The sequence below is a fragment of the Balearica regulorum genome, chromosome 27, assembly GCF_011004875.1.
Source record: "Balearica regulorum gibbericeps isolate bBalReg1 chromosome 27, bBalReg1.pri, whole genome shotgun sequence".
NCBI lineage: Eukaryota > Metazoa > Chordata > Aves > Gruiformes > Gruidae > Balearica > Balearica regulorum.
Genome location: NC_046210.1, coordinates 1,018,858 through 1,032,247, shown reverse-complemented (window position 1 = coordinate 1,032,247; position 13,390 = coordinate 1,018,858). Strand labels below are relative to the sequence as shown.

The 13,390-nt window shown below is 58.6% G+C and overlaps 1 protein-coding gene across 1 annotated transcript; it reads left to right on the top strand.

Annotated features, from left to right (window-relative positions):
- The first annotated feature begins 1,687 nt into the window (after positions 1-1,687).
- Positions 1,688-7,962, top strand: LOC142598314 (prominin-2-like). Its single transcript, XM_075736578.1, is given in 24 exon segments — positions 1,688-1,900; positions 1,902-2,148; positions 2,365-2,414; positions 2,539-2,741; positions 2,838-2,958; positions 3,117-3,180; positions 3,266-3,355; positions 3,467-3,666; positions 3,753-3,827; positions 3,919-3,982; positions 4,099-4,258; positions 4,384-4,536; positions 4,891-5,014; positions 5,572-5,663; positions 5,749-5,833; positions 5,958-6,104; positions 6,198-6,269; positions 6,345-6,437; positions 6,549-6,602; positions 6,879-6,959; positions 7,169-7,237; positions 7,387-7,476; positions 7,692-7,798; positions 7,899-7,962. Coding segments are annotated over 24 exon segments (2,703 nt in total). The 5' UTR covers positions 1,688-1,702.
- The last annotated feature ends 5,428 nt before the right edge of the window (positions 7,963-13,390 follow it).

The following is a 13,390-nucleotide window of genomic DNA, read 5'->3' as shown; positions in this document are numbered from 1 at the left end:
CGCCCCAGTACCAGCGTCACCACCCCAGTACCAGCGTCACCGCCCCAGTACCAGCGTCACTGCCCCAGTACCAGCGTCACCGCCCCAGTACCAGCGTCACCACCCCAGTACCAGCGTCACCGCCCCAGTACCAGCGTCACCGCCCCAGTACCAGCGTCACCGCCCCAGTACCAGCACCAGCATCACATTCCCAGCACCAGCATCACAGCTGCAGTACTGGCATCCCCACCCTGCCCCAGCACTGGTACCAGCATCCCCAGTACCAGCACCCCCACCTCATGCTGGTACTGGGAATATCAGTACCAGCATCCCTACGCCATCCTGACACCAACATCCTCGCCCCACCCCCAGTACCAGCACCCCCAGTACCAGCACCCCCAGTACCAGCACCCCCATCCCCAGGAGCAACCCCCCAGGTAGCACCTGGGGACCCCCCAAAGGGCCACCCCCGGGCTCCCCATCATGGTCACACAGTACCGGGACAGCTGGGAGCAGCAGCTGCCCCTCAGGGCAGACACGGGGAGGACGAAGCCAACCCAAAAGCACCCTGACCCCTCTCCGTCCCCAGCACCGGGGCAGGATGGGGCAGCACACACATGTCGGCATTGCAGGCTCACCAGTGACGGCCCCATCCCTTCCCCTCGCACATGAAAATCACCTCCCAAAATAATATCGTCCTCGGGATGGGAAACTGTTGGCATGGGAAACCACCACGGGGATGGGAAATCCTTCAGCACCCCGGCACCAGCACGGGTGGCCGGGGCACCTTTGCCATACGCAGACTTGTATACGTATATACACATACTGTGCACGTAATCGCTCTTCAGACTCCGTGCTTTCCCGGCCGTGGGAGTTTTGTCCCAGGACGAGGACTCAGACAAGCCAGAGCAGGATTTTCCAGTCCGCAGCATCTCATTCCCAAGAGGGTGGTGGGGAGCAGTGCCCTGTGCCCAGCCCGGAAAGATGCTGCCAGCGTCTCCAGCTGGGAGAAAAGCCCCTTTTCCGGAGGGAGGAAAACCACAGGTATTAGCATCGACGCTGGGAGGACGGAGGCGTTGGCAGCTGGTGGTGGGGAAGGGCCGGCTCGACTCGCCCGGCCAAGCAGGGGGGCCCAGCTCTCGGGGTGCCCCGCGGCCATCGGGGCACACAGGGGCTGCTCCCTCCGCGCTGGGGAAATCAAGTTGAACCTCCCTCATTTCCAGCCAACCCTGTAATTAGCGCTCGGCCCATGCCGGTGAGCAGGATCAGGCCCTGGGAAGGAGCCGCAGCTGCCTCAGGGTGTGAGGCAGGGACTGGCTGAGCCCGGAAAACTCATCTCACACCTGGCTGGCGAGTGGGCACCACCAGCTGGGGCTCACTGTCCCTCTCCCTGTGTTCCCCCTGTTTTCCCTTCTCCTTCCCAGCCCACTGGTACCCCAGATCTCGAGATGCTTTAGCCAAGAGCGATTCTGCTCTGCGTGGACCCCGTCCCACAGGCGCAGATCCACTCGCGAGGGCTCTCCCACCCGCTCCCAGTGATGCCCAAATCCCAGATCCCTCCTTCCAAGCACCCTCCAGCCCGAGGACAGGGGGTTCAGCACCACCTGACTCTCTCCCCAAAAACCCGGGGAGGGGCTTTGCCACCCATTTTGGGAATGGCCTTGACTGTGGGGACCCCACAGCAGTGACTCAGGGATGCCGGGGGTTGTGAAACAGGCCTGGGATGGTTTGGGAGACGCCTCCACGCAGCCCCACCAAGCCCAGCCGCCCCGGGGAGCCCGTCAAGGGAACAAGCCACGGCAGTGTCTGGGCTTTGCACAGCGGCCGACCCGTCAGGCAGGTTTCCCGGAGTAGCGAGCCGAGTCGGAGAGAGCCGTGCGGGGCCGGGCATGCCCCTCCGCCTGCTCGCAGGCTGACGGAGCCCCACCGGCTCTCTCCTCGCTGCCGAAGCCATGCGGGCAGCCGGGTTGCTGCTGGCTTGGGCGCTGCTGCATCCCGCCGGGACCCAGCAATGCCATCTCGCTGGCCCCGGCAGTGTCCTCCGCTTCACCGACACGCACGCCGAGATTCGGGTGCCGGCGCTGCACCGGGTACCCAGCTCGCTCGATCCCCTCTACGGCCTCGTCCAGCGCTGCCTGGACCTCATCCAGCAAAACCCCCTGCCCACAGGTAAGCCCTGAGCTGGGGAGCCGGGACCCCACCACCACGGGTGCCAGGACCACCAGAGTTTTGCCGGCTGCAATCCCTGTGTCTGGAGCTGCTCCGGGGGAGTCTGAGTCGCTTCACGGAGGGGGATGCTGCCTCTGTCCTGGCCCCGCTGCCCAGGGAGGGTTGGGGGTGCACGAGGTGGGACCTCTTTTACCAGTGCCACGGTTTCTTTTGCAGAGCTGCTCAGGGCAGCCCTGAACGACCCCGGCTCGGTGCGGACGTCGCAGGTGAGCTGGGACGTGGGGTAGGGGATCCCACGGGGATGGCACCCACCTGGGGCACGGTGCCTGGGCACACGAACACCCCAAAAGCTGGGTGCATCAGTGCTGACCGGGCTCTCCTGTCACGTAGGTGGTGCAGTATGAGCTGGGCTACGTCGTCTGTGCCGCGGTGGCTCTGCTCTTCACCGTGGCCATGCCGGTGGCTGGCATGTGCTTCTGCTACTGCCGGAGCCGCCGGCGGTGCGGGGGCCGCCTGCGTGCCCACCGGCGCTCGCTGGGCTGCCGCCGGCACTGCCTGCTGGCCTGCCTGTGCTTCACCTCCCTCATCATCCTGTGAGTCCCCCTCGTCCCATGGTGGGGGGAACCGTGTCCCATGGGGCTGGGAGGTTCTGCTCGGCAGCCCCCTCACCGCCTGCTCGTCCCCGGCAGGACCAGCGTCATCTGTGCCTTTGTCACCAGCCAGCGGGTGAAGGGGCAGATGGAGCCAGGGCTGGGAGCCGTGCCGGCCACCCTGCGCACCCTGCGGCAGCACATCGACAGCGTCCCCCAGGTGGGTCCCCAAGCAGCTGCCTTTCCCTCGGGGAGTAGTTCGGGAGGCGAGAGGAGGTGGCACGTCTGCATTAAAAATTTATTTTGAATGGCAACGTGGGGCTTCCTCCCCTCCCAGCAGCTGCTACCCCCGGCTGACCGGGTCCTCTCTCCCGGCAGGGGGTGCAGATGGTGGTAGACCAGTTTGAGGTGCCCCGACAGCAGATAATATCCGACTTGGGTGGTAAGCACCGTGCCGGGCGCTGGCGGGCACCGTCCTGAGCTTCCCACCAGGATGAGATGCTGACAGTGTGCCCGATGCCTTGCAGGGCTCAGCCGGAGCGTGGGGCTCTCCATCCACACGCAGCTGAAGGCGATGACCTACGCGGCGCTGGCAGACCTGCAGGACAGGGCTGGAGGTATGGCCGAGCACGGCTCTCCCTGGGGCCAGTGCTGGTGCCAAAGCCTCGCCGGAGAGCCGGGGCAGCCGAGCGGAGCAGCGTGAACTAGCCCTGGGCTTTCTCTTTAAGACCTACAGACCTCGCTGCACCATTTACAGATTCTCGACAAGACGGCGCGGGTGCTGGCGTCGGCGCGGGCCGAGCTGGAGCTGGCGCTGCAGGAACGGCGTCGGCGTGTGGTCGCGTTGCTGGACGACCCGCGCTGCACCTCCTGTGCCAGCATCCTGGGCAGGGCACAGAGCCTGGAGCTGGGTGCTGACTATGGCAAGGTGGGATGGGGTGCTGGTCCCCCGCCACCACCACCACGCCGCCTTGGGCAGCCCCGAGGCTCACGGGTTGCTTCTTCCACCCCAAGGTGCCGTCGGTGGAGAAAGTTTTGAAGGCGCTGGCCGGTCTGCCCCGAAGCGACTTTGCAGAGATGATTCGCCAGGTTGGGGGGGGTCAGGGTGCAGCAGGGCGATGTGGTGCCCGTGGGCAGCCCCGGCTGAGTCGGTCAGCACCCCCCCCCCCTTTCCTTGCAGGGCAATGGCACCTTCAATTCCATCCCAGAGCTGGCTGTGGAGAGGATGGCACAGGTCATCCAGGGTGAGTGGGTCAGCTGGACCAAGCGGGGACACCCTCCATGGGGCAAATCCCAGTTTGGGGACTTAGGGTGGGACGCAGGCACCATCTGCCCCTCCAGCACAGTTTTGGCCCCACAGATCTGCGGGAGGAGATGGCCCGCATGACTGAGAAGGTGCAGTCCATCGCCAACAACTTCCCCCTTCCTGACTACACCCGGCCCGTCAGTGAAGCCCTGGAGAAGGCGGAGGAGAGGAGCCAGCCATACCTGCGGGAGGTGGAGCGCTTCGAGCGGTACAGGTGACAGCAGGGAACACAAAGGGGTGCAGGGGTTATGGCAGAGATGGGTGCTGAACCCCTCTCCGAGCCCCAGCTGGTGCATCAGCCCATATCTCGAGGCAGAGACCTGCCGCTCTTTCCTCCAGGTGGATTGCAGGCACGGTGTTGTGCTCCATCATCCTCCTCATCCTCGCCTGCAACGTGATGGGGATGGCCCTGGGGGCATATGGGCTCTCCAAGCGGGAGGATCCGAGCGACTACGAGTGTCGAGGAGAAGCTGGCGCCAAGTTTCTCCTCATGTAAGCATCCCTCCAGGTGCTGGGGGGGGTTGTTGCCATCTCAACCCCCCCCCAAAAACAGAGGGGCAAAGCCAAGGGAGGGACCGGGAGCCAGGCTGAGTGGAAAGGCTTTTGAAGCCACCGCCTGCGCCGGCGGGTTCGGGAGAAGCCGCTCCTCCCTGGGAGCTGGCAGCTCCCGCGCCCCGGCCCCACTGCCCGGCACACCCCACTCCCGCAGGCCCTTCCCAGGCAGGCCGGCGTGCCCGGGCGCAGGAGGGTGCCGCAGGGCTGCAGCTGGCCGGGCAGGTCCCCACAAGCCTTTCTGCCAGCTCGGGTCTGCAAAGCTGCCGCCGGCGCCTTCTCTCTCTCTTTCAGTGGCGTGGGCCTGGCTTTCCTGTTCTCCTGGCTCCTCATCCTCCTGGTTTTCGCCACCTTCCTGGTTGGGGGCAACATCCAGACGCTGGTTTGCAGGAATTGGGTCAACCAGGAGATTTATAAGGTGGGTGGCCATGCGTCCACCCATCGCCCCATAAGTCGCTGCTTGCGTGCACCAAAATGCCTCCACACACTCTGCATCCTCCCATTAAACTCATCCGGAAAAGCCCCATCCTAAACCAGAAGATTAAGTTTAGGATTAGGATTAGGTCCTTGGGTTTGCGTCAGCAGTGGGGAATTGCCCTTGTGCCGTTAATTCACTCAAGGCGACGCCGCCTCTACCTGCAGGACCCCCCGTCCTCCGGTTGTTCAGGGATCTCTGCGGTGCTCGGGGCCAGCGGGACGCTGCGATGGGGCTGGGAGCGGGATTGGGAATGGGGTCAGGGCTCTTCCCGTGGCTGTGCACACACAGGCAGGTCCCTGCGTGGGGCTGTCCGCTGCTTTCCCTCCGAACACCGCCCAGCAAGGCTCTGCGAGGGGGATCATCCAAATAAAGTCAAGATTAGCTCCGGCTGGGATGGGGTATCCCAGGACACACCTGCGAGGGCAGAGCACCCCAAAATCGTTGCCGGGAATGACTGCACCTGATGCTGACCCTCTTTATCCTCCCGTTTGGCCCAGTTCATTGATACCCCTGGGAACCTGCCTCCATCCATGAACCTCACCCGCCAGCTCAACCTCAGGAGGGACTCCAACCTCAGTGCTGCGTACCGGTGGGTGCTGCCAGTGGCCACCTCTGCCCCTGTACACTGGAGGTCTAATTCAGGGTCACGCCACCAACGTCCCTTTGCCTTCCAGGGAGTGCAAGAGTGGTGCGGGGCTGTGGGAGGTGCTGCAGCTCGACAGGTCCTACGACTTGGATGAGCACCTAAAAACTCCCAAGGTGAGGGCTGGCTCCAGCCAGAGCCTCTCGTAACGGTGTGGGGATGCACAAGCTTTACTGGGGTTACTGGGATGGAGGTGACTGGCCCCAACCTCACAGCATCCCTCTCGTCTCGCCCCTGCAGTACACAGCCGATTTCCAAAAACGCCTGGGCGACTTCACGGCGCGCCTGGGCGAAGTGCGGCTCCTCCGCAGCGAGGGCAGGCAGGACCTGGAGACCTTTGCCCGCAGCGGCGTTGATGAGGTGGACTACGGTCGTTTCCAGGAGGAGGTGAGAGGATGCTCACGGGCAGCTGGTCCCCCTGCGGCGGGGCTGGGTTCCAGGGTTGGATTTCAGGCAGCTGCCTACTCCATCCTCCCCCAGATGAAGAACCCCGTGGTGCAGACCAGCCTTCCTGCCTTGGCGAGGAGCCTCGAGGGGCTGCAGAAAATGCAGGTGAGCAGCAGGGCGGGCAGCGGGGGCTGCCTGTGTGCCCACGGGGATGTCCTCACCCCGCCATCCCCCCCGCAGAGGAACGGCACGGTGGCGGGGCGGCTGGCTGCCGAGGCCCAGGCCCTGTGGAAGATGCAAAACTCCACGGTGCAATCGCAGGAGGCTTTGGTGGTGAGTTCATGCCGGGCTGACGGCTCACAGCGCTGCCGGCGTTCGCCCAGTGGTGTCCCTGCAAAAGGGCTGACAGGGCTTTTGCACCCTTCTCACTCCCCTGTCCCACAGGCAAAGCTGGGGGAAAGTGTCCAGTTCCTCTCCCGCTTGGCGCCACATCTCCAGGTACTTGCGCGGTTTCTTTCAGCTCCAAAAAAATACATAGTGTCATCTGTGTCCCGCCTGCCAGGGCCTTTTAATCTCATCCATGGCATTTTATCTCGCCTGCTCCCTGCCAGGGGGTTTCTCTGCTGGGGGCAGGTCCCTCTTTCCCTGCCCCCCAGCAACCAGCCCCAATTCAAAGCTCGGCAGGTGCTGCACGCCCTGCTCCCAGCACCCCTGGGGCACCCATCCTGCCGCTCGGTGCTCTGAGGATGCTCTGCCTTTCCCGCGCTTCCCCAGGAGCGGGTGAAGACAACACTGGCCACCACGGCCTCGGTGGAAGCCCAGCTGCCAGTGCAAGCCCAGCAGATCCTCCGGCAGGTGAGTGGGGCTGGATTAGCCCTCAGGGGGTACAAAATTCCCCACAGCCAGAAAGAGTGAGAACGGGGTGCTGCAAGAGGGGAAGGGGCACCTGGAACCTCCAGCGCTTGTTTCCAAGCCCAACGTTAGCCCAGAGCTGGTTGGAGCGGGGCTGGAGCTGGGCTGGGAAGCACGACGCTTGCCCTCCATGCTGCCTTCCCTCTGCCCAGGAGATCGGCTGCTTCACAAGGAAGGAGCTGCGATACTTCGCGCAGTACCTGAACTGGGTCGGGCAGATGGTAGGTGTTTGCCTTCGCCGCAGGGGGATTCTTTGGGGCCAGGAGCCCCCTTGGATGCTGCGTGCAAGCCCCTCGCCAAGCCAAGGCAGCAAAATGCATCCCCTGGAGCCAGGAGTGAGTTTATGCCCTGTCTCCACCTCTTGTTCCAGCTGAGGGAGGACGTGGCTTCGTGCCAGCCACTCGCCACGGCCCTTGACAATGGGCGTGTGATCCTGTGCGACCGCATCGCTGACCCATGGGTGAGGATCTCATCCCCGTCCCTCCACGAGGGTCTGGCGGGGATCTGTGCGGTGCAGCGTCCCACCAGCATGAATTTGGGGTAGATGGGGCTGACAGCAGCCCTGAAACCCCCACACCATCAGCACCAGCCACCACAAGGTTCCCCAAACCCCTACGGAGCCTGGGGGCTGCCTCTCCCCGTGCAGCTCAGCAGAACGCTGCTCTCTCCTTGCAGAATGCTTTCTGGTTCAGCCTGGGATGCTGCACCTTCTTCCTCATCCCCAACATCATCTTTGCTGTCAGGCTCACCAAACACTTCCGCCCCATCCGCAACCGGCTCATGTAAGCGGTGGCCACAGGGTGGGCAGACACGGGGTGGGAGGATGCAGGGAGGGGAGATGTGGGCTCCTCCTTGACCCCCCGATGTTTTCTCCTTCTGCAGCTCTACAGGGTCAGAGGAGACCTGTCCCTTCCACATCCCTCGTGTCACGGCGCTCAAGCTCTAGGATGGGGGTCTGCCAGGTGCAGCGGCACACCCTGCGACCCAGGAGCTCCCATCAAACTTGTTCCCAAAGCATTGCAGGGCTCCGGACCCCTCTGACATCTCTTCCTTGATGTCCTTCGGGGTCTGAGCATCCTCCCCGGGCACGGGGCACTCATCGCCATGCACCACGGGGCTCTCGGTCTCTCCAATGTCTCTTGCTCGGCCACCTTCACGGTCTGAGCACCCGTCGGGGATGCTCCCGGAGCCTGGCTGATCCAGGGCACAGGGGAAGGTTCCCCGCAGCTCCTGCTAACCACCGGCATACCCCTCGCAGACCCCGCAGGGAAGGACACCTGCCCACCTGCCAACCCATGACGCTTCCCCACACCCAGGACCCCCGGGCAGTGGGCACATTAAAGTCCTCCCCACCCAGACCCGCCACCGCCTGCTTTGTTTCGCGGCCACCATCTTCCCCCTTTTCCACAGGGAACCGTTCAGGCCCTGGGGGTGGGCGGCAGCCGGGAGAAGGAGGAGCAGGCCCGGCCCGGCCCATCCGCTCCCACCGGAGACCTCGAAGGCACCAAGGACCGGGACCGAGGGCTGGCCTGTGGGTCATGCCGAGCCTTCCCGGGCCGGGGGCAAGGCCGCGGGCGAGGAGGCTCCGGAGCTGAGGGGAGGCCGCGGCTGGAGGGACTCTGGGGCCGGGGAAGGCCCGGCGCGGGGGGTACAGCTGATGGGTCACCGGGGCCAGGGGGCTCCGTGCCCGCCGGGGCTGAGGGGAGGCCGGGGCTAGGGGAGCTCCGAGGCCGGGCCCTGAGGAGGCGGCTGGGCCGGGGCCTGGCTGTTGGGCCCGCGGGACCCCCATCTCCAGCCCCCCCCCGAGCCCCAGCACACCTAACCCCGCTCCCACCGCAGGGCTGGGGGCCCTCCTAGCGCTGTTAATTAGAGCTTAATTAGAAGTGGGGCCTCAGGGCAAAGGTGCAGGTTAAGGGGGCACACTGCGAGTAGTTTCTGGCTCTTCCCCGTCCTCCCCAGGAAAGGCCTTTGACTCCCAGTTCATAGCAGCAATGGCTTTACGGCATGAAATGCCTGCTTGTCATTCTTATCCTTCAGCACCTGATTTAAAAGCGCTTTGTCCAACCAGCAAATTATTTACAAAATCTATATAGGAGTTAGCAGCTCACCCCCTTCCAAGGGAACAAGGATTTCCCAGTATTTCCCTCACCGAAATACTCTGTTTGCTAACCAACACAGAAATGCCCCAATTTTATGCATTATTAAAATGCTGTTGCTACCCACAGCCAGCAATAATGAGTAAAATGCCTGGTTTATGTATTATTTAGGTTATTGCTGCCTAGAGCCAGCTGGTTTTATGCAATATTTGCCTGCAGAGGTCAGCATTGCAAAGGGTTTTTGCAAAAGGGATTTGGGGAGCTGAAGCCCAAAAGAGTTTTTCTGCAGGAACCCCCATACCCGGGGATGTCCTCAGCCCATCTGGAAACTATCCAGTGATGTCATCTGCAAAAATTAGCTTTAAAATGGAGTATTTTGTGGTCAGAGGAAGGTTGGCAGTGGGGAGAGGCAGGGCTATGGAGAAGTGACATGGGTACCTGGGATTCAGTCTGAAAATAAGGCTGTGACTCTTCTGCTCCCAGCTGGATGTAGTCAAAAGACTTAAAATCATGAAATTTTGAAATAATTAAATGGGAAAGGTCTGCCTCATTTTTATAAGCCCCTCTCAACAGTAGTACAGCATTTTAAATTAATATAATACCCACTATGTGGTGCTGAAGAGCAAGGGGATTATCTACTTTAAATGGTAAGTAACATAAATGCAATAATGTTTGTTTAGCTGATCCATTGATTAAAAAATTATACGGGTTTGCAAACAAACAAGCCGTATTCAGCTGGCTCTTCTTCCTGAAGTGATTTCTTGTAACTGGGTCACAATAAATAACATATAAGCACACAGATAAGCAATGGATAACAGAGGAATTCACCCCCCTGAAATAGATGCAGGCCCTCCTGGAGACTATGCTCAGGCACATGGAAAATAAGGAGGCGATTGGTGACAGCCAGCACGGCTTCATTAGGGGCAAATCGTGCCTGACAAACTTGGTGGCCTTCTATGATGGGATCACGGTGTCCGTGGATAAGGGAAGGACAACTGACATCATCTACCTGGACTTGTGCAAGGCATTTGACACTGTCCCGCACAACATCCTTGTCTCTAAATTGGAGAGACATGGATTCGATGGATGGACCACGCGGTGGATAAGGAATTGGCTGGATGGTCGCACTCAAAAAGTTGTGGCCAACAGCTCAATGTCCAAGTGGAGAACGGTGACGAGTGGTGTTCCTCAGGGGTCGGTACTGGGACCGGCACTGTTCAACATCTTTGTCAGCAACATGGACAGTGGGATCAGTGCACCCTCAGCAAGTTTGCCGACGACACCAAGCTGTGTGGTGTGGTCGACACGCTGGAGGGAAGGGCTGCCATCCAGAGGGACCTGGACAGGCTGGAGAGGTGGGCCCGTGCGAACCACATGAAGTTCAACAAGGCCAAGTGCCAGGTCCTGCATGTGGGTCAGGGCAATCCCAAGCACGACTATAGGCTGGGCGAGGAATGGATTGAAAGCAGCCCCAAGGAGAAGGACTTGGGGGTATTGATTGATGAGAAGCTCAACGTGAGCCAGCAGTGTGCGCTGACAGCCCAGAAAGCCAACCGTGTCCTGGGCTGCATCAAAAGAGGTGTGACCAGCAGGTCGAGGGAGGTGATCCTGCCCCTCTACTCCGCTCTTGTGAGACCCCACCTGGAGTACTGCGCCCAGCTCTGGGGGCCCCAGTACAGGAGAGACATCGAGCTGTTGGAGCGAGTCCAGAGGAGGGCCACAAAGCTGACTGGAGGGATGGAGCACCTCTCCTGTGAGGACAGGCTGGGAGAGTTGGGATTGTTCAGCCTGGAGAAAAGGCGGCTCCAGGGAGATCTAATTGCGGCTTACCAGTACCTGAAGACGGCCTACAGGAAAGATGGTGAGGGGCTGTTTATCAGGGAGTGTAGTGACAGGACAAGGGGTAATGGGTTTAAGCTGAAGGAGGGTCGATTTAGATTAGATGTTAGAAAGAAAATCTTTACTGTTAAGAGTGGTGAGGCACTGGAACAGGTTGCCCAGAGAGGTTGTGGATGCCCCATCCCTGGAAGTGTTTAAGACCAGGTTGGATGAAGCTTTGGGCAACGTGGTCTAGTGGAGGGTGTCCCTGTCCACAGCAGGGGGGTTGGAACTAGATGATCTTTAAGGTCCCTTCCAACCCAAACCATTCTATGATTCTATGATTCTATGTGTGGTCACCACTGCTATATCTCTGTTCCTTGCCTGGGAGGTAGATGGATTAAAAATGTGAGCAGCTGCATCTCTGACTTAATAGTAAATCACCAACAAATAATCCAGAAAAGTGTCTTAAATCAACTGGAGGGCACTTTATTTTTTAGAAGAAAAAAAGGCAAAAAAAAAAAAAGGACAGGCTGGATAGTGATTTGTCACCCAGAGCAAGGTCACGGTTTATGATTAACCTCCAGTCTCTCCCCAAAGGGATCCCCTGGCATAGGCCGGCACACCTTCCCTCTGTGTGATTCGTTGTATTGATACATTAAAGAGTGAAATTAGCTCATTTCCAGCTCCCGAATGTGGTGGGTTTTTACAAAAAGTGGGTATCTATCTCCTTCATCAGAGGGGTTTTTGGGTTTTTTTTCTATCTCTGCTTATCTGGGATCTGTGGTCTGTGCACTTATAAGGACTTAACTAAGCTGGCGTTGATTAAACCTCTTCCTTTCTCATAGCCTCCTGTCTTGAAATACAACTGCGACATGTCACCTGGCACATCTTCCTCGTGCTCCACCTACTGACCCCAAGAAACGTCTATAGTTAATATATATGATCAATAATTCAAAGGCTGGAGGACAGCGGCGTTGTCGGCTCTCCCTCACTGGGTTGGGTCCGTGGTGGAGAGCCAGGAGCTCTGCCAACACTTGAAATTTCAAGTCATAAATCTCTCTTCTCTATTCCTGGAACTAAGGAGAAATACAGGAAAAGCTCTTGCAGCCAATTCTGCCAGAATTGGCCTATTTCTGGCATTAAAATAGTATCCAGATTTACTATTGTTATTTCGTTTTCCTTTTTTTCTTCCCATTTTTCAAGGAACGCCAACCTCCTTTTTTCCTCCAGAAAAAGGATCTGTGACCTTTTCCAGCTGTTTTTCTCATCATCCCCTGAAAACAGCTCAGAAAGCTTAGATACAAACCAGCTGCCGTGAAGAGTTGTTCAAAACTTCATTCCCATCCCAGTCCCCAAAATGTTCATTTTAAATCTATTTGTGCAGGAGAGGTCAAACAATTAATGAGGGAGCAATAAGACCCCAATTCTCAGCTTTATTTCAGTTAATCTCAGCCAAGGGGTTGACGTAATTCTACCAAACTTTCCTTTTTTTTTTTGAACAATTGATGACCTAATGAATCCTTACCAGAATAACCCAAGCTCCCAGACAAATGAAGCTTTGTGAGAAATCAAGTCCCAGAGGCTTTGCTCCAGCTTCCTTTATTTTTAACATGACAAGTTCCTTGGATTATTGATACTCCAAAAATATTTTAGACGGCACAGATATTTCAGGCCAGAATACAAGAAAACACCCTGGGAAAAATAAACTGCCTTGTATTATTAGTGCTACTTATTATTTGCCATTTAACAGCTGCAGATGGGGCTTTGCTTGCAGGAAGCCTCCTTGCCCTGAGCCTGGTGGGAACAATTTGCCTGGTTCTCCCCCAGCTCAGGATAAACAGCCGGTCCTGACCCACTGTCATAAATGCAAAACTAATTTCCTCCATTTTCTGTACTTTGATCATTATTCTCTCCCCAGAGCCTCGCTGGGCTTGCTGAGAAATGCGCTGAAAAACAAGCCAGGGGCCAAGGTCGCTGGAGCTGCTGGGAAAAGGGCACGTGTGAGTTGTGTAGTTCAACCAGACGCAGCTTTAGAGAGAGAAAAAACCATCTCTTTGCTTATCACTGAAGCAAAACTCCATTGCCCAAGCTGCGGTTTGTCCTCTGGTGCTGCTCCCGCACGTGGGCTCATAGTAGGGTTTATATTCGTCATCTCGTAAACCATTTGCTTCTGCCCTCTCTCAGCATTGCTCGATAAAATGCTTTGCAGCCTGTGCTTCACACCTCTGGTTTTTTTCCTCTTGGTGGCACGGAGATCCCAGCAATCCCAAGCCCTGAAAAGCTGGTGGGCTTCTTCCCATGTAATTCCAACCCTCTGCACAGATTTAACGTGACTTTTATTGTCCCAGCTTTCTCCACACAGGCTGCAAGCTGCGGCCTTCGCACCGTGTTGGGATTTGCTTTGGAAAAGTTAAGGAGAGAAGGAGAAATTCTTTAGGGGAGTTGTCGGCTCTGGCA